Source organism: Durio zibethinus, chromosome 22, assembly GCF_047325235.1.
Source record: "Durio zibethinus cultivar Kanyao isolate XHJ-2024 chromosome 22, ASM4732523v1, whole genome shotgun sequence".
Classification (NCBI taxonomy): Eukaryota; Viridiplantae; Streptophyta; class Magnoliopsida; order Malvales; family Malvaceae; genus Durio; species Durio zibethinus.
In genome coordinates this window covers 2,656,469-2,683,616 of record NC_143183.1, presented here as the reverse complement: position 1 = coordinate 2,683,616, position 27,148 = coordinate 2,656,469, and the positions used below count along the sequence as shown (strand labels likewise).

Here is a 27,148-nt window from a genome sequence, read left to right as displayed (position 1 = left end):
GAAGGAGCAATGCCTTAAAATCTATTTGGCGCACAGGGAGAGTCGTGCATTGCTTGGTCACCATTGTGCAAGTAAAAGGCACCCAATGTGACCGTTAGAAAGAGTGAAAATAGAGTTGCAATATTCGCTTGGTACAAAGTAATGGCAGCTTCTATCAAAAATATCAATCTCGAATCACAACTACTGTTTCCTCACAAGAATTGGTCACGTCATACAGCCTTTTTTTTAACCGCTATCTGACGAGAAGGAACCCAAGTGGACTACATCTTCATTTGTACTAACCTGTCAAATTACTAAGAGGCTTCGATCACAAAATTTAGATTCTATATATATTTCACAGCCATCTAAACAGTGGTAGCAAAATGTCATCATTCATATCTTCATCCCTCTCCACCTAAATTCACCTTTTCACACTTTTACTCAATCCCATATTTGTTGACAATCTCTAGTCTGGAAATCAGAGGAACTAGAAAAAAAAAAAACAGATTTTTAGTTCTCAGATCCACAAGCTAGATAATATGAATTCAGGGCCATGAAACATATAATAGTGGTTTTATAGTAAATTTTATTACATTATGCAGTTGAATGTATAAACTTAGTTCCAAAATCAGCCCATAATGAGGTTAGCTATACGACGAAATGAAAAACTGCTATTCTCTTTACCAAAGCTATGCGCTCCCTTCTAAACATACCTGAATAGCCTACAGTGCTTGAATCTCAAATGCAAATCAATGTGCTTCAAGCTTCTTCCACAAATAGAATGCTCTTCTAATTATTGGATCAGCTGAGAAGCCTTCTGCATATGCACTGATGGCATTCAAAAGGCTTGTGAATTTCTCACCATTGTCCTGTACAAATCAAAACACAGTCAAGGTTTCTCAATAACAGAACAATAATAACAAGCAAATAACACAACTTATCAGGACATTCATTTCACTATTAGGTATTCTTTCCATACCAGACATGCAATATTCAGGTGACTAGCTTAATATCTTAGAACATCATGCCACTCATAGCAAATCTTTCACCAAGAGTGAATTTCAGCAAATCGCATATGTTTGAGCATGAAAGCATGTAAATCTTTCAAAACTAAAATCAACTCTGTCTACAAACCTCTGGTTTCTTAAATGTGAGATCTCCGGTGGCAAATGGTACCATGTAGAATGGAAGATCACATCGCAGCATTGCCTACAATAATATAAATAACATTTTAAGTATTAGGATAGGTTTCATAAATCACAAAGAACATCTGTTCCAACTCCTGTCAAAACCCACAGTAGCTAAAGTATTGAATCAGGTGTAAAGACTTTTCACAGCTATTCTAAGTTTTTGAACGAGGACTATAATCTCTTCAGTAAGCTTTAAAAGGCATTTTACGGATTCAACATCAGTCTGAACTGAAATGAATATTTGGCCTTCCAAAACGAATCAAAAAAACCAGCAGGGTATGAAGTTTTCGAATGGGCAGGGCTTTTGATCTAAAAATGAATTTTCAGTTTTTATATGGTTTCAGTTCAAGCTCTTAATCTAAAAGCTTTCTAGTCACACACAAAATATGAAGCAATTTACTCTTTTCAGCTCTTACTAAAGCTTGCATTACTTTTGTAACACGTAACATATGCTCAAGGAAACAGATGCATGCTATGTTTGAGGGGTTATGCTGCATGTGATCTATTAGGGGAATCTTTTAGTGTTTGATATGATCAATAAAATAATTTTTCTTTACGGTGTATGCACACTTAGAAGATGCCAAGGTTCGATCTGTTAATAACTAGATCCATCAGATTTACTGCTTCTAAGTAACTTCACTTTTTCTTCAGTCCCAATGTTGGACTGTAAAAATATCGCCTTGTTCCTCTAAATTTGAGAGAGGAAAGATCATCTACAGGTTGCTAATTCCATCATACTTGGTCAACATAGGATAGCAGCCTAGGTCTGTCTTAGAAGGCAAAGACATTCACCAACTTATCTCCCTCAATATCATATTACTTCACAAAGTTACAACGAAGGGAACCCATGAATATCAAAGGCAAAGGCTATGACTGTTTTCTGATTTTTCTATAACTTTGTAAGCCAAGTTGTCAGCATGGTAGAAGCACTTCCTCATCATTCAAAACTCAAACCACTTTGTGGCTGTTTCTAGACATTAGTAGGCTAACTTGTTAGTACAGTGGAAGCACTTTCTCATCTACAACTTAAGAAACGATGCAGCCTTGATGGTCACAACTTTGTAATAAGAGGTGCCTAACCAACATCTCCATGAGAAAAGATGTTGATGGTAAAAGATCTATGTATTTTAATAACGATAGACAGGCATTTTCATTGTCAGATAAAGGAGCAAATCATCTAGTGTGGCTGAACCATTAAAAAGGAGGTGCCTAGGCAAGAATTATATCATAAGAAAAATAATAATAGGTACTCCACACAATAAACATTCAATTTTATGAACATACATTAGTCATTAACAAAAATTTATCGAATGGAAAACACATAAGATAAAGAAACTTGTTATCACTTCAAATAGTTGTTGTCCATGAGGAGCAAAGGACGAAAAGATTACCAAGTTCTTGCTTAAGACAGCTTGATCAGCATTTGCTATCAAGGTCTGCAAAACATTATAGATAACTTTGGATCATCAGTTATTTGCTTAGCACAACAGAAAAAAAGGAAAATAGAGAAAGACAGAGACAGTGACAGACAGACAGACAGACAGATAGAGACAGAGGAGGGGATAGGGGACTAATGAACCTCATTATTTCACATTAAAAAGGAATTGAATATAATTTAAAGACACCCAAGCAAGCATGCAGAAGATTCTCACAGAGCTATAACTATATTTAGTGGACACCACACCCCATTTCCTTCCACCACAAACCAAAAAGAAGAAAAACCAAAAAGAAAAGCCACCTCCATTAGAATAAAACATGTCTTCTCATATTAAATACTAGAACAGTCTATTAGTGAACATAAAGCTTCTGCTTTGGCTAACAGGAGATTTTCTTTTTCTGGTAAGATGAACAACAATTCACCATGGAGCAGTATTGAGTCTCTTGTTGTTTGTAAATTCAGGGTATTAATTTAGGCCCTCACTAAAAACTCACTAAAAGTTACGGTTAACCAAAAGTACTGAAAAAAAAAGGAAATTTAAGGCAAATACTGTTGGCAATAAATCACAAAAAGCAGATGAACTGCCACAAGAATAAAAAATGGTGCTTGATTTGGAATATCCATTTCTAGTAATCTTTTCATAATGTTTTCCTATTTACAAACCTTCAAGAAATTTATAACATACTATTTGACACCTGCACTTTTAAAAGGGCAAATTTTTTATATCCAACAAACTAACCCACTCAGATCAAACATGACCCTGGAATTAAAGAATCATTTCTTGCAGCTTCAGCTTTAGGGCATTAGTTGCTTCTGATATGGCTAAAACTAACCCATATGAACCACAATTCCTAGGTGTTTGAAGTATTCAGGTTCGAAACAAGCAACAGATACCAATAAGCTATCACATATAATGAATCCTGAAATGATTGAATAAACATAAACTATAGGTGGTCTGGTGCAAGAGAAACTAAGTTATTGGGCAGTTCATGTAATTGCTGGGAATCAGGATGTGCTTGAATATATATTCAAATCACACCTGAACCAAGTCTTCAGCCTGTGCCATTCGCCTAGATATCTGACCAATGAGATTACAGATAAAAAAAAAAAAAAAATCTTTTAGTAGCATGCATTCTATTCATGTTGTGTTCATCCTAAGATGATTCTACCTTCCTGATGTGGTCCTCTTCAACTTGATCAACACACTGTAGTAAATTCTCCAATGTGCCTGCATTTGGAATTAAAGATCATAACCAAATACCACAAAACAGAAATAGACTAGGAGAATGTAGAATAGAAGAGAGTACAAACAGTACATGAAAATTGGCAGCTCTAAAATAAATGCAAAACTGCAACCCACAGCTACAACTTATTGTACTTTGAATATAACATTAGAAAATTAGAGCATACTGAAGTCCACAAAATAGTTTCGAATAGAATGGTTCATAATATCCACATATTCATCATTATCTATATTTCAGGAACAATATATTGGAATTACTAATATGAGTCACATGGATTCCAATATCCACAAACATGCCAGATACTACCAGTATATGCACAGGTTAGAATCTTCAACATCAGTATTAATAATAACATTACTTCATAACCTTTCCACAGGGAGGAATCAGAAGTTTTATTAGCTCTGAAATGGTAGTTTCTAAATGTGTACAATCTGAGCAAGTGCTGGAACCAACACTCAACCTAGCTATAATTTGAGAAAGGATTATTTTTAAAGAAAGGATTATTTTTAAAAAGAAAGCACACACTAATAGATACAGTAATCCAACAGCCAAAAAAATAGTTACAGTAATCCATTATTCCAGAACCCATTCCATAACAGTATCGTACTCATATCACATATTGATACATCTCTAATTTGGAAGTGCATATATATTTGCTACGTATATGCTATGACAGATATATGTCGTGGACATTGTATATCTTTCTAATATTAATAAATTTCATTGACAAGAGTACTTGACTCCATTTTAGGTGACAAGAGTCATGAAGCACACTTATCAAGTTTACATCTGCTACTCAAGCAACTTTGTTTTTCTCCACTCTTTTCAATGGAATCAGGTAAAAGATTAAAGTTATTCTGTTAAGGGATTATTAGTAGCCACTGGTATCCAGGTCTAGGTCTACCAGTAGCACAAGGCTTGCTGCAAATCATGGTGATAATTGCATGTGCTAAGATAGCTTTTTAATTCACAAGAAGGAGACGAGGTACAGACCATTTCTCAGACACTTAAGAGTATATATACAAAGAAAATGAAGCTTTCAATTGATTTTGCATATGACAAGCCACTTTCCTAAAATCCATGAAAAGGATTTACAGAGATAACACTAGAACAGAAGTCTACATAACAATCAAAATTATTTAAGTTAAGGCTACCCAGGGGCATCATATACCCAAGAGAACCTCCACAAAAGGCCAGTCAAACATTGCTCAAAACTGCAACACATAGAACATATTTCCTAACCTGTAAAACAGCACCAACTTCCTTGCTTACATGCAGGGTGAAAAAAATTAATTTTTAGTTTATTATAGTTCCACGAGCACTGGCATACTCATACCGGTCTTCCATTCATCACAAAAGAGGCCGGAAAAGAAATTACTAAAACACGAGAAAGGGGTAGATTGTTCCATCTGATAGAATAATAAGTGCAGCTTTTCATTTCTTAGTTAATAACATACCAAATTTAGTGATCAATTGCACAGCATGGACATTTCCAATTCCATCAACTCCTGCACTTGAAAGAAATTAATGAATCAATAATCTGCGGCACTGTCTGATGGCAAAAGGAAGTAAATTAGAATGGAAAATTCCATAGTAAAATCCAAGGTAATAAAAAGATATGCATGTTTATCTTAAAGTTGTAAAGAACTCAATATTCAAAATAAACTAGAGTGTAGAAAAAAAGTAAGTCACTCCAACTCACTCCAAACTGTGCTTTGAGGAACCTTAACAAACATGCATCTAAATAACATACTTGCATTGTATCACTGCCACTATACATGTTGAATCCAGAATTCCAAAGACAAAAGGTCCAACCCTCATATAAATAAGAAAATAAGAAAGGATCGAAAAGAGTTGCAATTAATTTCAGCAACCAATCACCTCTTTCTAATGTACATCATGTTTCCACTAGTATCAGATAAGTAAGACTCATGCTATGGCTTCTGTCTTTCTGGAAACCAACTTTTACATGTCTTTCACTTGAATAAAACATATGGACCTCATATCTCCTTTTTATGCTTCCTGACATGATACTCTAATACTAACAAGCTATCATGCTTTAACTCCAGGCATGGTCAGCAAATTGGATCCAGCTGAAGTTTAATAAGACCTCCACTTCTAAATAAAGAGAAAATCCTATCACAAGACTCTACACCAAAGAACATAGCCCACCTATCTTTTCTATTGAATGACTATGACGAAGGATTTAAAAGCATAAACAGTATTAGTTCACATCTGTTTAATACAAAAGATATACAAATAAAGTCTTAGTCTTCCATATACAAATTGAAAAGTGAAGATGCTTATTTTTTGTCAGTTACATATACCAATTTACCATTCTTCCCCAGGGTCTTGCAAATACCTCCTAGCATGATTAAGATAGCAGGTTTAACCCCAAGACAAATGGCAGGTTCATTCCTAAATTAATTTCTCGTTCTTGGGGTGACAAGGGAAGTTAACTTGATGGGGTCCATAAGTCATAATCCACAGTGGCATGTCTCTACCATTTGTCTCGGAATTACAGCACCAACCAATCACCCTAAAATATGAAGTTCTCTGTAGTATAAAGCTAGCTGGCAACTTATTAGCTGCCTTACATGTGCCTCATGGTGTACAGAACCAAACTCATTTCAGGAGGCAAAGACCACACATACAGAGCTCCTCCTCTCTCTCATGTGTTTCAACCTCTGATTCCAGTCCTTAGTTCTCACTTCTCACCAGTTATTTCCTAATTACAACATCCTATTCCCTATTCCAACATCCCATTCCTCACATCCAATTCGTACTTTCTTCATCATTTAGTCCAAAGTCTGTCCCGATCCTCCTTCCATCCTCTCCACCTCATCTCATTTATTCTATTTTCATACTTCCAAACCCTATCAACAAAAGAACCATTTACAAGAAACATAGCTCATCCAAGAGATGGTGAATGCAAACATAGAAAACTTGACAAACACCTTAAACAGGAAATGCTTGATATCGCAAATAACTTTAAATTTCTATATCATGAATAAATAGAAAACATATAGCTTCCGTAACAGAAAGATAAAGAAACTAGGTTACTGCATAAAAATATTGCTCAAGTGAATTTGTTGATGTTTCTCCATGCTATAAAATAATTTAATGGAATAATAAAAAATGCTGGAGAAAAAGGTGGTGCATGAATTCTTTCTTGTTTTATTGAGTATTTGAAACTAATATTATGACAACCTGGAATATTATCACTTCTATCACCCATAAGAGAGACTATATCAACAAACTGAGAAGGTTTCAAATCTCCATATCTTTTGGAGAAATCCTCCAGCCCGAATGAAACCATCCTGGGAAAGCAACGTAATAAAAATCAAATCCCTGGTCCTTAAGAACAAGACAGAATATCTAAAACAGAAAAATAAAACAAATTAGTTATCTTAGGCACAAGAAAGCACAATAACTAATATCTAAAAGTTTCACAATTTTCAATGTATCAGTAATTGAGTAAATTCTATGAGTTCCACTTTTCAATTCAATTAATTACTTAGTAACCATCACATTACATATCTACACAGTTGACAAAAACACCTTCGGTACGTAATACAGAGATCCAACCCTAAAATGAATGACATGCGATATAACAGGTAACAAAACTTCCTTGGCAAATAAGATAGTGGCGCAAATCTAGTTTTACTTTAATAAACCCCAACTGTGCACCAGTTGGGGTTTGGATGGTTAGGACATGTGAAACGCAGGCCTATCTGGGCACCAATTAGGAGAAATGAGCTTCTGGATTTGGGAGAGACCAAAGCTTTTAGAAGTAGGACACAAAAGACGGGGATGCAAGTAATAAGAGATAATATGAGGGTTAAGGAAGTAGATGAAAAGGTTGTTTTTGATAAAAATGAGTGACGCAAGAAGATTCAAAACTACGATCTTACATGATTCCTTTTTTTGGCCTTTCATACAGTCGACCTTAGATTTATGGGATATAAGGCTTAGTTTGTTGTTGTTGTTGTTGTAAACCTCAACTGTATCAAATACTGGCCTCAAATGAAGTATCTTGATGAGGGTATCTAATTTCATAAACTAATTTTCAGTAAATAATTAAGGAGCCTAAACAAGCAAAAAAAAATCAAACTGTTAATTATTAGTTTATTATTACAATATCATCATAACTTTACGACGAGAGTGAACAAAATAACAAAAAGGTTTTTGGGATATTTCATTGTAAAACTTACTATTTTAACCGTCTCAAATGGGCAGGTTCCACCATATTTAGTAGGAAAAGAGTCAAAAGACAAGGGTAAGCCTAATCTCTCAATAACCCCAAATTCAGATACTGCATTCAGTGTTGCAATTAGTAAGGCTATGCACACATCTATGGTAGGCAGCTTAGAGTATCTTCAACTGACAAATTTAGAACCATATACTTGACCAAAAGCCCTTCTAGCTTTAGGTTATTCAAACACAAGTACACAACCAATTTCATACAAAGAAACATACATATATATATATATATGGAAAATGTGTATTACACATGCAGAGAAATAAACAAGCTGCCAAATTTATAAAAAAGGGACTTTATTACCCACTACAATTGAGGTTAAGAATGATAATGCATCAAAGAATGTATACTAACTCATAGCCACGTGGTGCAATTCGTAGAAGGCGTAATGAAGGAGATAGAATCTGAAAGAAATCTTTGTCTGGGGAGACGATTCGAACCTGTCAGTAAAGAAGTAAAATCCGAAGTACCTAATCAGAAGGGAAAATACTAAAAAGCATTCCTATTCTGACTCTTCGTAGAAAACTAATATTCTGTGCCCCTAGGGATAAACAATAAATCATAGACATTTAATAAACTGAGTTCTAGATAGCATAATACTTAATCAAATCTTATGAACAAACCTATCTACAAAAGTAGAAGCCCATTAACTTTAGACCAGAAGATCAAATTTCTATTTCGAAGAACTCCCTGGAAACGGGACCCCTAATCACCCCCTGGCCTGGTAGTGATACTTTTATAAGCAGTAAAAATATGTGAAAAAAGAGGAAGCAAAAGGAATCCCGATTGTCTAATGCTATGTTATGGGAGAAATTTTTGAAAGGCCAATGTGAAGGCTGTAAAAGAACATAACATAGACCCTGTAAAGCTTACAGATTCCTGGCCACTATAGACAATGCGCACAAAATTCTTCCTCAATACATTTTTCACATATAATTTTCTTGAGTATCCACTGTCAGTGTCAGCAGCTTCAACATCGAACTTCATAAAGCAAGCTAAAGATATGCATTTTAACAAAAGGTATTATTATGTTGAGTAAGGACTGGCATAGTTGCTTCTTGCAACCAAGTACAGTATATCAATGATGGACAGTGAGAGAAAATAAGTTGAAAGCAATCGGGGAGACATTACTAGGGGGACAGGAGCCTTAAACCATCACCCCTCCCCCCAACCTTATATATGGCAATAGTAGCGAAACTTCCATCACCCACCCATCCCCCCAAGTGGAAAATTCATTGGCTGAAATTTGATCCAGAAAAAAGAAAATCATAGTTTATACCGATTTGTTTTTTCTAGATCTTTTTCTTTTAAATTTCTTCCTATAATGAGTTACTTTGTCTTTCACCCTTTAAATTTAGCCTCAACAAATGTTACCCTTCAAATTGTAGTTTGTTTACATAATTCACATCCACTTATTTCTTTTCTTTTTTTTTTATGGGAATTATTAGGGGTATGTTACATGTGTACTCAAGAACAAGAGTTTGCATCTGTCCAAAAAAAAAAAAAAGAACAAGAGTTTGCAAAGGAGAAAAAAGAGAACTCCTTTCTTCCTTTCAATTGCTTCAATATTTTGGTTTTGTCCCTTCTATCACTAAGCCTTGGCTCTTTCTCTCACATATAGTCGGACAGAGAACTTTTAGAAGCAGAAAAATTTTGTCATTGTTATTGCCTCCTTAATCATTTTAGCCATTTTAAAAATTACTGCTTAATGCACATTAATTAATTAATTAATTATACAACTGCAAGAATTTGTTTAAAAAGCTTAATTTTTTAATTTAAAATCATGAATGTAATTCAAAAAGTTGGGTTTCACCCATGAAACTGACTAAAACATCACTGATTATTCAATTAACATACCTCCAGCATAAGCAGATAACAGAGGAACACCTACCTAAATAACTATCAAGCAAACAAAAAGTCAAAAAGAGAAAATTCAGACCACTTTCAAACTTTTGAAAGAGTTAACTCTCAAAATAGCTCCAGCACGAGGTAACTTGATGCCTTTCCCTAATTAATGTAAGAAAAGCACATGAGATGAATTGGGCTGCTAATTTTGAAATAGTAAGCTCCTTTTCCTTATTATTCTTATTAATAAATGCTAAATGGTAAAATCTGACGATAGTTCCATGTAACTTTTCCATTTTTTCATGTGATAATACCCAATAAATTGAGCTACAAATTGTCATATTAGAAGGCAATAATTTTAACCTGGTGAAAACTCTTTGCTCCCAACAAAGACAAAAGTCCAATAACCACATCAACAGGCAAGCTCATGTTTTCCCAAAGAAACTTAAGATAATTACCTTAAACCCAGCATCAACACTCCTTGCAGCCAGTGTTCCAATCACATCATCAGCTTCTACCCCAGGTACCTGTCTTAGACTAAATTCTTAATTACTTGCTATACACCACATCGATCAACCAAATCATAAGCATCTTTAGTGTCTAATCATTTACCTCGATCACTTTAATGGACATAGCTTTGACGGATGCCTTCAAATATTGAAGTCCCTGCACTATGGTATCAGGTGTAGGAGGGCGGTTGCTCTTGTATGAAGGGTACAGAGTATGACGAAAGTTTAAACCTTCGAAACATTAAGAACATGATTAGACAGTTGTTCATATGAAAAAGCCAAAATGTGCCATATTACTAAGTATGTTTCTTTACTTGCAAATGCTACAATTAATATGTAACAGTCAAAGATATTTTAACAAGAATCAATGCAGCAATGCAAAGGGGAAAGAAGACCAAATTAAGGGCCCTAAAAAGAGCCATATTAAAGATAAAGCATTGTGAAGTCAACATCCAAATATGACATACTTGACATAACAGTTAATGCTTATCATAAGTAATAAGTCCATGTATAAAGCTAGCAAGACAATAAAAAAAGGCTTGCCCAAAACCTTTTTAAGTTCTAAAAGTCATTGGCCGAGTAGGCAGTAGCTTAGAAAGGCAGACTAATTTATTTAGCATAGGCTCTCTACAAAAGCTCCAGCAGAGATTTTTTTTCTTTTTCATATGAAAAGAAATTGGGAAAAGGATTGGTACAGCACTAAAGAAAAAGTAATAGCAAACAATCAAGATATCCATAATTATGCCTAAACTTCATAGATGACACCAATCCATCAATTACATATTATACACTTTATTACAGTTACGTAATTGGTTAAAATGGCCACTGCTCTTTCTTCACTTACATATAAATTATGTTAATTAGCAGACATATTTCTTAGGCATATGCATTTTTATTCCAGTAAATGAGAATTTAAATTAAGCAAGTATTCTCTGTCATTCAAGAAATTCATACTTCTTAAAGTCTTTCTCCAAGTCATAGTCATAGCAATGTTCAACTAAAAATCTAAATCCCTGTGTTGAAATCTCCTAAAGTTAGAAATTAAAGGCATCATAATATTGCCTGAAAGGTGGTGCCTTCAGAAGGACCACAATTATATGGACTGCAACCCATAAAAAGGAATCAGCAAACATATTGGAGATAAGCTTTCAAATGGAGTGACATGATTGTGAAAAAGTAACAGAAATGAAAGCAAAAGCAATCAATAGGAGTACTTATTCACAAGATATGAAGAGAGTGAGGAAGTCAATTAGAGTGGCATTATTTGTATTTACATTTGAAAAAAGGTAGGGATTTATCAAGTCATGGTCCAGAAAATTAGAGCTCTAGAAGAGAAGAATTGGGATTTGGGTAATTACACCAAATCCATTAGATATTTTCCTATTATGTGTAGGGAGTAAATTAATCCTTTGATTAGCTGTTTTAATGCATGAAAATCTTGGGTTTTAAGGCTGAGAATATTCAGTTTTTAGCCTACATATTTTCATGCAATTCTAGCATTGTAATGAGAAAAATATAGAAGAATAAAATAGTTTTATTCTAGATATTTCTTCATGGTATCAGAGTCAGATCACAGATTCGAGTCCCAGTGGCATTGCTGTGGGGAGATTGTTAGCAGATCAAAGGTTGACCCTATCCATCAACTTCATGTGCTCGAACACCAATATCAAAGTGAAAGGTTCAATTTGGATGCAACAAGTATAGGATAATATGCAGAAGCAAAACACCTAAATGGGCAATAGTATTAAGTTAACCCGGAGTGCAAGCTTGAAGGAGCACTAAAACAACCTAGGTGGCAAGAGTTAGTGTTGTGACTGAACCTAAAAACGCACTAGAGATATGAGGTTGTCTAGCCCAAAGGAGGTGTTGATAAGGGACTTCACTCGCAAGCGGGATGGGACTTGATCAAAACTTACAAATAAACAGGAAGATTGTTGGAATAAGGTTCATATGTGAGCAAAGAATCCCACATCACAAAGAAATCTAAATAAGATGTCCTATATATAAATATGTGAAGGATTCAAGAACCCAATAGCTTAAGCTTTGGGGCTCAAGTGATGTCCAACATATATGCATGAGCTTTCTAGTGTGCTCCCGTGGACTCCAAGTGAAAATTTTCAAAAGTTCAAATCATGCTCTGATACCAATTGTTGGGAGATTTGCCACACTTGAAGCCTACGGAAGCACACCAAAGAACCAATACATACAACATCACTTGAGCCTAAAAACTTGAGCTATTAGGTTTTTGGATCCTTTATTTATATATATATATATAGAGAGAGGACATCTCATTCAGATTTCTTTGTGACGTGAGATTCTTTACTCACATGTGAACCTTATCCCAATAATCTCCTCATTCCCTTATGAGTTCTAATCAAGTCCCACTTTGGCTCCCCCGTGCAAGTGAGGTCCCCTATTAACACCTCCTTTGGGCCAAACAACCTCACATCTTTAGTGCGTTTTTAGGCCCGATCACAACACTTAACCTTGCCACCTAGGTTGTCTCAATGCCCCATCAAGCTTGAATTCTAGGTTGACTCAATACTATCACCCATTTAGGCATTTCACTTCTGCATATTATCATATACTCGTTGCATCCAAATTGAACCTTTCACTTTGATACCAATGTTCAAGCACATGAAGTTGATGGCCGCGATCAACTTTCAATCTGCCAACAATCTCTCTCCACCAATACCACTGAGACTCGAATCCGTAACCTTTGGCTCTAGCACCAGGGAAAACAAACAAAGAATTGATTGTCTATTCAAGAAGACATAAAACTTAGAAGGATCTATAAGAATGTACACCTTCAAAGCAAAACCAAGAATCTGAACCGATTTCAAAGATACTTGAAACCAACACAGGTAACACTCTTACTGAATTTGATTCAATTGAATCTTTTGATGATCTTGATCAACCAATTGCCCTAAAAAAAATGTGAGATCATGTACTCAACACGCAATCCATAATGTTGTTTCTTATGAAGGTTTATCACCTACTTATCGGGCTTTTGTTACCACACTAAACAATATGTAGGTTCCCAATAATATTCATGAAGAACTCATGCAACCAAAATGGAAGATGGCTGTTTTGGAAGAAATCAAAGCCCTAGAAAAGAACAAAACATAGGAGATTTCAGAACTAACCAAAAGGAAAATTCCAGTTGGGTGCAAATGGATTTTTACTGTCAGACACAATGCAGAGGTAAGTATTAACAGATTTAAAGCTCACCTTGTTGCAAAAGGATTTACTCAATCTTATGGTGTTGACTCTGAGGATACATTTGCTCCGGTTGCTAAACTTAATTCAATCCGAGTGTTATTATCATTGGCAACAAATCTAGATTGGCCACTCCATCAACTAGATGTCAAAAATGCATTTCTTAATGGGGACTTAGAAGAAGTTTACATGGAAATCCCTCCAAGACTCAAAAACCAGGACAATTCTGGCAAGTTATGTAAGCTTCAAAAGTCCTTATATGGTCTCAAACAATCCCCACATGCATGGTTTGATAGACTAACAAAAGTGGTAAAAAAGTATGGTTTTTCACAATGCCAGACCGATCACACCATGTTTGTCAAACATTCACCTAAAGGAAAAATAGCCATTCTTATTGTCTATGTGGATGACATTATTCTTACTAGAAGATTTTCTTGGCAATTAGCAACCTAAAGAACCTCCTAGCAAAAAAATTTGAAATCAAAGATTTGGGACACCTAAAATATTTTCTTGGCAAGGAATGGCATCTCTGTTTTACAACGTAAGTATGTCCTAGACTTATTGAAAGAAACCAGAATGCTTGGATGCAAACCTGCGAACACCCCTATGGACACAATGAATAAAGTCGGAATGGAAGAAGGGAGTCCACCAAAAGATAAGGGCAAATATCAAAAACTTGTTGGGAAACTCATCTACCTTTCTCATAGAAGACAAATATCAGTTTTTCAGTTAGCATGGTAAGCAGATTCATGAACAACCCAACCAAGAAACACTTGACAGCTGTGTATCGAATCTTACAATACCTAAAGAAAAGTCTTGGCAAAGGGTTATTTTTTAAAAAGATATCATGCCAAAATGTTAAAATTTGCACTAATGTTGATTGGGCTAGATTCGTTATTGACCGAAGATCAACTACTAGTTATTGTACCTATGTGTGGGAAAATTTGGTTACTTGGCAAAGGAAGAAGCAATCTGCGGTGGCTAGAAGTAGTGCAGAAGCTAAGTTTAGAATTACATCTCGTGGCATATGTAAGGGAATTTGGCTAAAAAGATTAATAAGGGAGTTAAAGGTATTTGCAGAAGAATCCACAAAGATATTCTGTGACAACAAAGCCACCATAAGTATAGTAAAGAATCCTATTCATCATGATAGAACAAGGTTGTGAAGATTGATTGTCACTTCATCAAAGAGAAGATAGAGGAAGGAATTGTTAGACTAGTTTATACTCCCAAATGTCTCCAAACCGCAGACATGATTGACATCTATCACCCAACTTTAGGGGGAGCATGGAAATCTAATCTTCATTATTACTTGATTAGTTGAATGTTTATTTTAGTTAAGTCTCTTATTTTTAGAATAAGGAGTGATTTGGGTAATTACACCCAATCCCTTAAATATTTTCCTATTATGTGTAGAGAGTAAATTAGTCCTTTGATTAGCTGTTTTAATGCATGAAAATCTTTGGTTTTAAGGCTGAGAACATTCAGTTTTTAGCCTATATATTTTCATGCAATTCTAGCACTGTAATGAGAAAAATATAGAAAAATAAAATAGTTTTATTCTAGAAATTTCTTCTTATATGTTTATATTTCATTCATTTTTGTTTTTCAGTTGGCTGAAAGGGTGTAATACATGCATTTTACAAAGAAATTTATACCAGCGTAAGGAAGCATTGGTATTTAGAATAAAGCAACAAAAAGATAATCTTGTAGCAAATGCTGAAGGGCAAAATGGTGAGGATTTGGTGATAAAGGTTGGTTGTGCAAAAATGTCAAAAACCCCAATGCTTATTCAAAAAAAAGAAAAGACACATAATTAAAGAATCAGCAATTCCCAGTGACACAAGCATCACTGTTGCTTATCAAAACAATATGTGCTGATGGCATATCAGACTCCAGAATTCTCACTTTAAACAACTACTGCATGCAAACACTACCTCTCAAAAAGATCCAGGGAGTTAAAGATCTGCTCTTCTTTTCTACATGGGCAGATTTGGCCTTTAGTACCCTAATATAGTATGTACATATGTAATGTGTGTATGAGTGTGCTAGTGTATAAACACACATGTTTCGCTCAACACCTCGAAGCTGCACCTTATTTACCCAGTTTTACCAACTCATATTATTCCAAGTTTCACAAGTGATTTCTTAGAGATAAGTCTACCCTCAGCAACTTGACCACACAATAGAACAAAAATTGCATCAAAAAGCATACCTTTTGCCATGACATTATCTTTTGAAGAAATAGAAGTATGACCAAATGGAATTCCTGAAAAGAAGAGGCCTTTTTATTAAAAAAAAAATGCTTAAAGGAAGAGATTCAGAAACCATGGAACTCCATGCCACTGACTACAAAAGGGATCATCATACTAGATGACCATATACAGCACATTGAGAGCATTAATCGCCCAAAAATAAACTAATGTAGATACATAGCAATCCAGAATAGTTTCAAATAGCATTAAAACGTTATATTCTGACCATCTAGGGCATCTCAAAAAATGCCATAAAAAAACTTCAATGGACAAGACTATTGTTTAGATTTCATCAACTGCTTCAAACAATATTTGTGCACAAATAGAAAACTCTAGCCTTAGACAATATTTCTACCTCTCGTATTAAATCATTAGTACAATTAATTTCAAATTTGTAACCATTTCTCAGGAAAGCTCCTATTAGTTATTTCCACCAAACTTATCTACTCAGGAAACCAAAGTTAAGATTGGAAAGAGTTTCAGATCTTCATACAAGGAGATCTCTTTTTAATTCAAACTTAAAGACCTTTACACTTAGATGGCATAAGCATTCAAAGGTTTTAGCATACAAAAGAACATTTAGGCACAAAAACCAGTGAAATTTCAGCCTTAAAAAATGTATTGTCTTTGCTTCAACAGTGAAAAGTAGAGAAGAACTAACGGGGGCTGTCAAGCTTAGTGTGGGTGAATGAATTCCAAGTCCCTTGATATCAACATGCTAAAAGGTGAGAATCAGTGTGCAAGAGAGATAGAGAGAACCTTTTAAAAAGAAAATATACTTATGTAACACATTGCCCTAAATAATTGAAAGAAAATTTAAGAACTTCTACACAAACAACACCAGCAATCACTAAAGAACACATTTGACACTTAAAATTTTCTCCAAAACATCAAAGTTAGTCAGAGTTTCTAAGTAGGTCTCATCTCCAAGTAGACATAATCTGAAATTTGAGGCTATACTTGGTACTATTGGAATTCACATACACAAATATGCATATAAGTACATCCCACATACATATGTAGATGTGTGTATGAAAGCATGGTAGATGCGTGTAGAAAAAAATCAACCCAATAAAATTAGCACACAAAATTATTTAAAATTAAGACTACTTTGAAGTTTTTTTTTTTATTAGAGATCCAAAATTTATCTCCTAACCAAAATCTTTTACAAGTGGCACTGCACCAGAAAATGTATTCTGTTAAACTATGAAAATTAGGAATTTAATAACCCCCAAGGGAAATATAGGTTTACATGGCAACACAAAGGAGAAGCAAAATCTTCCATGGAGAAATAAATGGCATTAGAGAAAGTATAATAGATACTCTACATATTTAAATGGAATTTGATATAAAGCTAACCCTTCTTTGGTAGTCAACATCCACTCAATACCTTAAAGACTATAAAATATAGGGAAGGGCCTCAATTTTAGAACAGAATTTGAAATACTAAACAAGCATGAGATAGCACAAAAAAGAGATCAGGTAGGGCTACAAACAGGTATAAGTGCATATCAGCATGTTTGCCATAGAAGTTGTGCACTAAAGATGGTTAACAGGATTACCTAGGGAACAAATCTTAGGACAGTGTAATTAAAATGAATATAAAGGTGTCCAATAGTTCAACAGAGCCAATGCTTTAGATTGTTTAAGTTAGGGTTTTCAAATGAAGGCAAGGACCAACTGAAGCAGAAACCAAGCATATATAAGTTTAAATAGGTCAACTCAGATGTATCTAATTTTTTCTACTCTTCAGTTTGATTTAGTTATTGTTATTAAAACATGATTAACTTAAATCAAACCAAAGCGCAAATTTGTCTCACAAATTTTTTTATAATTTATTAAATAATAAAATTGAATGTTTTATCATAATTTTGGAATTTTCAGATAATAATCGTAACTGAACCAATTTTCACCCTTTTAGCTAGGTTTTTGAGTACTATGTTTAATTCAGCCCAATATGATTAGTCCAGTTTAGGTTTCTTCCAAAGACCTTAACATAACAGTCCTACCAGCAACAGCAATCTATATGAAACAAAAACAGATTAAACAACGGAAAATGTTCCCATGGGCAGCAGGAGCAAAACTAGTTGAAATCAGTTTCATTCAAAATCCATTTCAAAAAGATTAAAGATTTATTTAAATAGTATGTACGTAACACATATAAGGATTAAAAGTAAATTATTTGGTGAGTTGAGAGCATGCAAATGAAGTGATCTAAAAATTCAAAATACAAGGAAAACAAGTATTACTGAACTTTAAATCTCACCATCATGGTCAAACACCACCTGCAAGAGAAAGGGGAAAAGCGGGTAAGAAACACTAGGTACTTGGAAAATCATACAGCTATGAACAGTAAAGCAAAAATGAAAAACAACTGCAAAGACAAGCCATAAGATAAAAATAACAGCAAGGAATACCTAAGGACACCCTAGCAAAAACCATAGAAAAGAAATTTCCAACAATACAGCTTAAAAGACTATGCACATTATGCAAGGAACAATTTCCAAGAGAGAAAGCTACTGAATAGTCAACAAAAATACTCCATATACATGTGTGGTAACTTTTGAGAATAACTCATAAAACTCATTACATTAAGTCCCTTAGTTTTCCAATTTTGAAGTTGCCTTATGGCTGAGTAAGCAATTTAAAATGTTTATATTTAAAAATTAAGGGGCTTAACATAAAGAACTTCTTATAAGTTTTCCGCCTAGCTTTTTCCTTTCAAAGAAAAAGGAGTGCTGATATATTTTTCAGTTATACATGCTCCAAAGGCCATCTTAATGCCAGTATTCCAGTAGAAAACCATAATTCAATTAACTCACTAAACTAGTTCATACCCTAAGGATGAATATTAGACCAAAATATCTGCATTTCTACATAGTCAAATGCAATAGGTATACTGACATGGTAGATCAGCTGCCACTTAAGAAGAGTAAGATTAATTTTTTACAGGATACTAATATAAAACCAATCCTTGCTGATTAGTATATAATCAAGCCTAAAGCTAATAAAACTATTGGCCATTCAAACCAACAAATTAGTAAGTCATTAATGTTTGATAAATGAAATCAGAATATGAGCTTTTTAGTTTGCCTCCCCCTGGCCCCCAATGAAGAAAAGTTTTGACTGCAGAACTGAACCAAATAGGCAGATTTCAAATTTGAGGTCAAACAATGACAGTTCAGGGTTAAAGGTTGAAAATGTTCTGTACTATTAAACTTCATAGTGGCCCATACTTTTAACCAAGTAATTTGCTATATAAATATGGCACCAAAACAGATGGACATCATATTTAAAAATCATTTTTATCAACTTCAGATCTTTCTAGTAAGAAAGATTTAGTCTTAGAAAAAGCCTTCTATTAACACAATTGTCTTTATGTCTTCCCATCAATAATGTCAGACTCCGGTTGTTTCAAGAACTTCCAAGTTCCAAATTATAATACAAACTTTATATCAGGAAGATGCTTTGAAGCCAATCTGGAACAATTGTGAAGTACATAACAGACCAGCATCTCTAAAAATCCTATTGAGAAAGACAAAAAAATTTTAGAAACCAAAATAAAAAGAATACATACCGCTACATGTGAAGGAACAAATTCCAGAACATCAATTATCTGCAAGATAAAAGAATTAGAAATGCCTTAGACCAATATGAAAAAGATGAAATTTGAAATTTTTAAAGATTCAAAACAAGTAAATAAAATTTCAAGATTTTCATAACTTTCCAAACAACAGAAAATGTCTTTAAGAATGTCATCTAAAAAAGATAAAATTTTCAGTTCTGAAAATTGCTTTTTAAGAAATATATTTTCCTTTGGAGTTGTTATTTTCCATGAAACAAACACAGTGCATAAAATGCGACTTCCAGATCTCCTGGAACCATTAACAAGAATTATGCCACCTCTGATAGCTTATCAAAGAATCAAGTTTTTTCATTCTGAAAATAATGCATACAGTAGCAATCGCATGATTCCACCATGTAATCTCATTATAAACTAAAATTGATAGCAGCAAGCAACAGGAATACATCAAATGAATGCTTTCAGCATAAATACAACAGAAAGAGAAGCAAGTACTTTCCTTAATAACATATATATACATATATATAACTTACAAGTGATAAAGCAGTAAATATAGTTAAAACCCAATCTCCATTGCCATCAGCATGTGATAGATACCCATGGTGCAATTTTGCTACTCTCAACCATACATGAACAGATAGGGGGAAAACAAAAGACCAATCAGTGTAAGTAACATATGAGGCACATAACAGAAAGAAAATTAACTTGTAAAATGAAATTTAAACTACCTAGCTTTAGGCTATATAGAAGTATAATTATGTTGGAAGCTATCTACAATGACTATTCCACTTTTTGGAAACAAATGATATGTGTAAGGTTTTTGTTTTTTCATGTTTTGCTTAAGAAATAATTTAGTCTCCGTTTAGTTAGTGCTTTTGCTTTTCGCTATTTGTCCCTTGTTTTTAGTTCATTTTTTATTTTTGCTTTTAACTTTTCTATTTAAAAAAAAGCAAAAAAAAAAGCCTAAACGGAGCCTTACTATTTGACACCAAAAACCAAAAGCGGCAGCTGTAAAGAAACACCTAAGACTAGTAGCAGAAAAGAAGAAAACAAAAGTAACACTACTTTCAGTATGATGAAAATAAAACCTTTTACAGAAAGCAAAAAACAGGAGCAACATGAGTTACCTAGAAGTTTGTAGTAAGCCCTGTAAATGACTGATGTGCCATCAATAAGCATTACTCTACCATTAGAGAAATTAGCATTCGCTGCTGTTTCTTGAAGGTTTGCTCTACCAAGAGCTGCCTCTTGGTCCAATATTTGTTCCCTTTTTGTAGGAATCACAGCATTGGCATGGGGAGCTGCATGAATAGCAACAGGTAAAGTAGATAAACTACAGTACCCCTGTCAAAGAAAAAGTGCACAAATAACATCAGGCCATAGTTGCATAACTTCAAGATAGTATTACAAGGAATCTATCAATTATCTTCCAAGATAAAAACAGGAGTGCAAAAACTAAAAAACCCTAGCCACCTGTCAATCATCAAGCTGATGCATGCTACTAACTGTACTCTGTTTTATGTTCGCCAGCAATTATTTATTCTCATTTTCCATAAGAAATGGTATTTTGCAGTTTCAAAGCCTAAGTTCAAAAATTTTTAACCTATATCTGCGACAATGTTTGTACAAGCAGGCCATGATTGGCCTCAAAGCCAACATTTGTTCAATGAGTATAATCAAAGCAAATATATAATAATAGGCTACATGTGTCTAATAAGAATGATGTATCAACTATAATTCAAATAATTGTCATGTTTTCTAATAAAAAATAAGATGCTTGACACCTGCAACAGTATAAGGCCAATAACAAGAAAATGACCTCTTTAAGGTTTTTATTCTCTTTGTCCAACAGATATAGCTGAGCAGTACCTTGATGGTTTGAAAGGGCGAAGGGCGAACCACATAGAATTTCTTAAAACTTGATAAGTTATTTCGAACCCTCAGGGTCCTTGAGAAGTTTCTTTGAAAGCAATGAAGATTCCTCCATAAGGAATGAGCTTGAAGATTCAAAGACTGATAACAGGCCATGAATTCATAGCAGCATTCTTTTTTTCTGATTATGAAATGAAAAGAGATACTTCAAAAACGAATTGATCAGAAAGCCGACCAATGTCAATTCTCCTGCAACGGAAATGAAACGATTAAATGAAACAACCGAAACGAAAAATAAATAAATAAATAGCCAGCGATTGAATAAATTCTATCCAAATTTTATTATTTTTCACTCTTCGATTGCGTCAAAAAAAAGTAAAAATCTCACATTGAATCTCCGTCAATGGCATCAGAAAAAAAATAGAATTTAAAGTTTTAACCATATAATTCACCAATTTAAACATATTCATTCCCATTTTCATGTTTTCCTTGGCATAATAAATCTAAGGGTTTTGCTAAATCAAAGATACTCTAAACCAAAAACCAAAAAACAAAAAAAAAGCTTCTTTTTTGGGGCTTTTTCTTACAAAAACTTTCACATTTTACTTCAAATTTTCTAACCAAATAATAATCGCACAAAAAACAAATAATTAAGCAATAATATAGTGTAAAATATAAAATTTATTTTTAAAATAAAAAAAGCTTGAGAAAAGTGCAAACAGTCCTTTAGAAGTATACAAAAATAAACAGATTAATGATAAATCGATCATGGAAAAATGCAAAAAGAGCGAAAAAAATAGTTTTTCTTTTTTTTTTTTCGCTCAATACCTGAAGTGGGGATGAGAGTGTCGCAGAGTTCAAAGGGCTTTACCAATTGCCCGCCAAAGCCGAAAAGGGAATTTTTTTTCTCAGCACTTTATTTTAGGGCTCGGTTGATTTTTCTTAGAGTAAAGAAAATTTATCTTTGATGAACTACGTATATCCACCGTAGAAAGATACATATATACGGAATTTTTGCTACCACCAGAACTAGAGGCGAAGCCTCACTATGCCTCAGGGGCCAAACACTGAAGCAAAGGGGGAAAGAGGGCCGAGAATTATGGTTGGTGGGCCCAAAACTGTACAATAATGGTATAAAAAATTTTTGGGCCTGGCCCATGCCTGCCCTCAGATTCGCCTCTAAAGTCGAAACCACAACATAAATTTAGCAAAAAAAAATTAATTAGTCTTATGCTTTGTGGTCTAGTGATCGCGGAAACCTTTAAGAAAATATAGAGGCTTAATTTAACCAAGCTTCTCCGCTCGTTCTTCCAATAGGATTTTGATTTTTTTTTAAACAAAAAAAATATATATTAAATATAGTATTACACCATATAAATATATATATGTATATTTATTATTATTATTTAAATTAAAATAATGTGCAAGACTTAAATAGATTTTATTAGGCGAATTTTATGTTTTTTATGTTGATTAAACCTTTTAATTTTCATTGATTATAAATATACTCCAACGGTTAGGAAATAAACTTTTTAATATATTGACATAGGTGAGTTTTTTATTTATTTTAAGTATTTATATATATGTTAGTATTTATGAGCAAAATAACAAATTATTATGAGATATGTGATTTATTATTGATTATTTTTACTTAATTTATTTTTATTTTTAAATTTGTTTACATTTATGTGAAATTTAGTTAATATATAAGTCCATCGCTCATATCTAAACTTAAATTCCAAATGAAATTTCAAATAATATATATTTATGAATATTGTTAACAGAACACGTTAAAAAAAAAACCAGAATAAAATGAGGGACAAGCAGCCAAATCCCAATGGCATGGTCTCAAAAAACTTGTGTTCATATTTGACAGTTATTAAATGCTCAAATGGAGAACAATTAATTAATCATAAGAATTGAAAGAGACTCATTGGCTATGAGTGCTTCTTAGGAGATGAATTTTGGGTAAAATGGTGGAACCATATTTATTATGTTCCTTTTTTTAACTTTTGTAAATACTTTATCGTGGTTATCAATATTTTATTTTTATATATTTTTTTAAAATTATTAAAGTTTAAGATATATCATAATATGTAATAAGATTATTTTAATAAAAAATATTTTATAAAATAGTTATTCGTGAAATAACTCTTTTACAAAACAATTGTTCACGAAACAATTATTTACAGAATACGTCATTCACAAAACAATATCTTTACAAAATAGCTATTCTCATAATAACTTCCTTAAGAAACAACAGTAACACCTTTATTGAAAATTATTTCATCAAAAGTTGATTTACTAAGAGTTATTCTATAAAAGACACTTTACTGAATGTTATTTCACCAAAAGAATAAGTGAAAATAATGCCTGAATATGACAGGATTCTTGAGTTAATTCACTATTGGGATGTTTCAGATAGTTTGGCTTGATGGATCAAATATGAAGATAGTTAAGAGGTTTTCTCTTAACCTTTTCTTGAAATATGAGTGCTTCTCTTTTTATTTCAGAACAAATAATAAACTTTTATATTTACTATATCTATCACCAAAAACTAATTAGACTTTCATTAACCAATACATTAATACCTTTTGTAATAGCTAATTTCCTCATTATTCACTATTATTCATATTTAATACATTTTATAACTATTAATTTCACAATTATTACTATTCAATACTCAAGACATGTAACTCATATTCTCGAAACCTGTAAATAGGAGTTTCTAGAGTTCAATGAAAGGACTTTTGGAAACTTTTAGACTTTGGCAGACTTTTCATCATTTTCTCTCAAACTGTCTCAATAATCTTATTTTTCTAAATCTTTTTTTAAGCCTTACTTTCTTTTCTACTCTCTTTGCTTCATTACTTACCACCATCTACCGATGTGCTTAATATTCAAGGTCTACTTCAATCTTCCTCTTCGTCATCTTTTAGTACATCTTGTTTTACTTGTCTGTAACATTTCCTCGCCTTAACAAAGAACCCGTTTGCATTTTAATGATTCCGCTGGGGAAAAACAATTACATTAGGTAAAACTTTACCATAAACATTTGCACTATCGAACAATATGAGCGACTACCAAATATGAAAATTCCTAATGCTATAAAAATATTCAATGGTAAAGCAACAATCCGGTTAAAACGTTACTCTTTCATATTAGAAGTTTAATCAATTGCAAATATTTAATCTTTACCTCTTACTATTTTCAACTTTCTAAGCATTTTCTTTACTAGTATCATTTAATGCATATACGTTTAAGAATTTCAATCAATAATAAAAAAAAAAAAGCTTAACATGAGAAAAGTGAAAAACGCATATCATTTCAACAAATATCTATTCTAATGCATGCTCATTTATCAAATATTATAAAAGTGTTGAAAATATTTGCCTTTCTATAACTTTAAGAAAAAAAAAATCATTACCCTAAACTATATTGAAAGTTTTATTTAATTATACATAAGATTAATCTTCTAAATCAAATTAAGATATAAAGTTGATATAACCATTGTGTTAAATCCACTTTTATTGGCTGTAATTTAACACTTCCTATTTTGAATCAAATTAATCTCCTTAGTACTAATTTGAGAAAAAATTATCTGTTCAATATATAGTGAAGTTTGATCTCTTTCTTTTTAGGTTGAGAATTCACCTCCCTAGTAGGAAATTGAGAATAGTTCATTGGTTGTAGCTTTATCGCTCATTCTTTGACTGCTACTCTATTGTAGATATTTGCTATCAAATGAACCTCATTAGTACCAAGTTGAGAATTATCTCCAAATTGAAAATTATTTTTTGGCAGTAGCTATATCACTCATTTTTTTGCCGCAACTTTATTGTTTGTATTGCTATTCAATGAGCTTCTTTGGTACCAAGTTGAAAATTTTCTTCTTATAAATTAAAAATAAAATTATTGGCAATGACTTTATCACTTATTTCTTGGCCTCAATCTTTTAAGTACTATGATTTAAATCATTTTGATACTTTATACCCGTAGTTTCATCGTTTTTATTTGGATTAAACATCTCCTTTGTATTGGGGTTGAGAACTTATCTCCCTAATATGAAGTCGAGGGTGGCCACATATACAATTATATTAGTGTTACTATTATACACCTTACCTACCTCATAAGTGAAGATATTACAATTACAATGAAATGCTAATATTATCGAGACTTTTTAAACATCAAAATTGAAAAATCTCATGAGTACTACATTATATACATATTATTATATCACATAGTTTTTATATGTTAAGAAGTTCACACCTTGCTACGAAAATAATATGCATATGAAACAATTAAAAACTCTTTGGAATATAGTGGAGCAAAAATGCATAGTGCATACATGTGATGATAGAAATTTGAAAGAACAATTAATTCCAAATTTGAAAATTTTCCTAAAAAATCTTTCTAAAGGAAGCAAAACATCTTAAATCTTACTATTTTATTTAGTTTATGTACAAGTTCTTCCAATAAAAAGTCTTATGGTTTTGTACTATTTTTTTTCACTATCACATATCAAATTTTTCAAAGAGAAAATTTTGTAACATTGCATCATTCTCATTTATAAGCTTTTCCCAATAAACAAAAGTTTGATGTTGTGATCTCTTGAGTTTCTTCTATAACTCTTCTAAAAAAAGAAAGTTTCATGTTACTCTCATATACAAGTTTTTTTTAAATGAAATTGATTGATATATTATTTTCTACTACTCCATTACCTTATAGATAAGTACTTCAAAAAAAAAAAAAAAAAACCATTAAAGTCTTATATATTACTTTCTTATTATTACTACTTTACTCTTATGTAAAAATTCTTCCAAAAGAAATCAATTGACAAATGAAATCTCTTGTATACTTTCTATTATGAAAAACATCTTGTGCAATAGCTCAAAAAACATTATCATTATCCTAAGAAATGTTTGTTATCTAGCATTCTTTAAAAAAAAAAAATTCAACATGCTACTTCAAAAGCCATTTATTATACACTCTCTAAAATGTATTTTAAAAAAGTTATAATGAACCTAGATGTTTTTCTTATAAGAACTTCTATATTAATTTAATAAGTGTTTCCTAACATTTAAAAAAATATATTTCTTTAAAAAGTATTCATTGAACACACTTCTAAGAAGTATTTCCCATGAAGAATTTTTCATTCATCATTATTTAAAAAACGATTTTCATACATTACTTCACGAAGCTCATCTCATTATAAAAGAAATCCCCAAATTGCTAGCATATTATCTTAAGAAACAATTCATGAACGAAACTATACTTAAAAAAATTGATTTAATTTATCAGGTGTCTTTTAGTTATTTTGATTTTTTTAAAAAAAATTGTTATTCATTGCTTGTTCTCCTAAACAATACTTGATTTATTTTACAATTTTTGTTCTCCAATTCTTTTAGAAAAGTATTTTCATGACTTATTTTTTTATTTTTTTAGGAAAATATTTCCATTACTTGTTTTACTATTTTTTAGGAAAATATTCATTTTTACTTGTTCTTCTAAGTAAACATTCTCATTACTTATTCTTCTATTTTTAAAAGAAACATTCCTATGAATTGTTCTCCTATTTTTTAGGAAAATATCTTCATTGCTTATTATACTATTTTTAGAAAAACATATTAATTACTTATTCTATCATTTTTTTATGGACAAACGTTCATTACTTATTCTCTTATTTTCTTAAGGGAAACACCAATTACTTGTTCTTCTATTTTTTTAGGGAAACACTCACATTATTTGTTCTC

General features: G+C 32.6%; 1 protein-coding gene across 4 annotated transcripts; it reads right to left on the bottom strand.

Moving 5' to 3' along the window:
* Positions 1–51: 51 nt before the first annotated feature.
* Positions 52–22,377, bottom strand: LOC111307006 (5'-3' exonuclease family protein). 4 transcript variants are annotated; one of them, XM_089751262.1, is made up of 17 exons: positions 22,224–22,377; positions 21,393–21,644; positions 20,651–20,867; positions 20,057–20,136; positions 19,518–19,556; positions 18,207–18,225; positions 15,901–15,954; positions 10,570–10,697; positions 10,416–10,484; positions 8,467–8,552; positions 7,062–7,171; positions 5,309–5,359; positions 3,777–3,835; positions 2,561–2,605; positions 1,114–1,188; positions 693–848; positions 52–466 (listed from the first exon to the last, which is right to left on the bottom strand). In XM_089751262.1, exons 2-16 carry the CDS (start codon positions 21,549–21,551, stop codon positions 729–731), a joined length of 1,311 nt encoding a protein of 436 aa, XP_089607388.1. In that variant the 5' UTR covers positions 21,552–21,644; positions 22,224–22,377; the 3' UTR covers positions 52–466; positions 693–728. The 4 variants fall into 4 exon arrangements, with proteins under 4 accessions (XP_089607388.1, XP_089607390.1, XP_089607389.1 ...); XM_089751264.1 differs by lacking the exon at positions 15,901–15,954; XM_089751263.1 differs by lacking the exon at positions 19,518–19,556.
* Between the last annotated feature and the right edge of the window lie 4,771 nt (positions 22,378–27,148).

Bases quoted from the DNA above. Each gene is read 5' to 3' on its own strand.
- LOC111307006 (XM_089751262.1), bottom strand. From the start codon at position 21,551: ATGGCCTGTTATCAGTCTTTGAATCTTCAAGCTCATTCCTTATGGAGG. The intron at 20,137-20,650 runs GTAACTCATGTT...GGTTGAGAGTAG, and splicing joins GGCTTACTACAAACTTCTAG to CAAAATTGCACCATGGGTAT. The intron at 849-1,113 runs GTTTGTAGACAG...TGATTTGTACAG, and splicing joins TCACATTTAAGAAACCAGAG to GACAATGGTGAGAAATTCAC.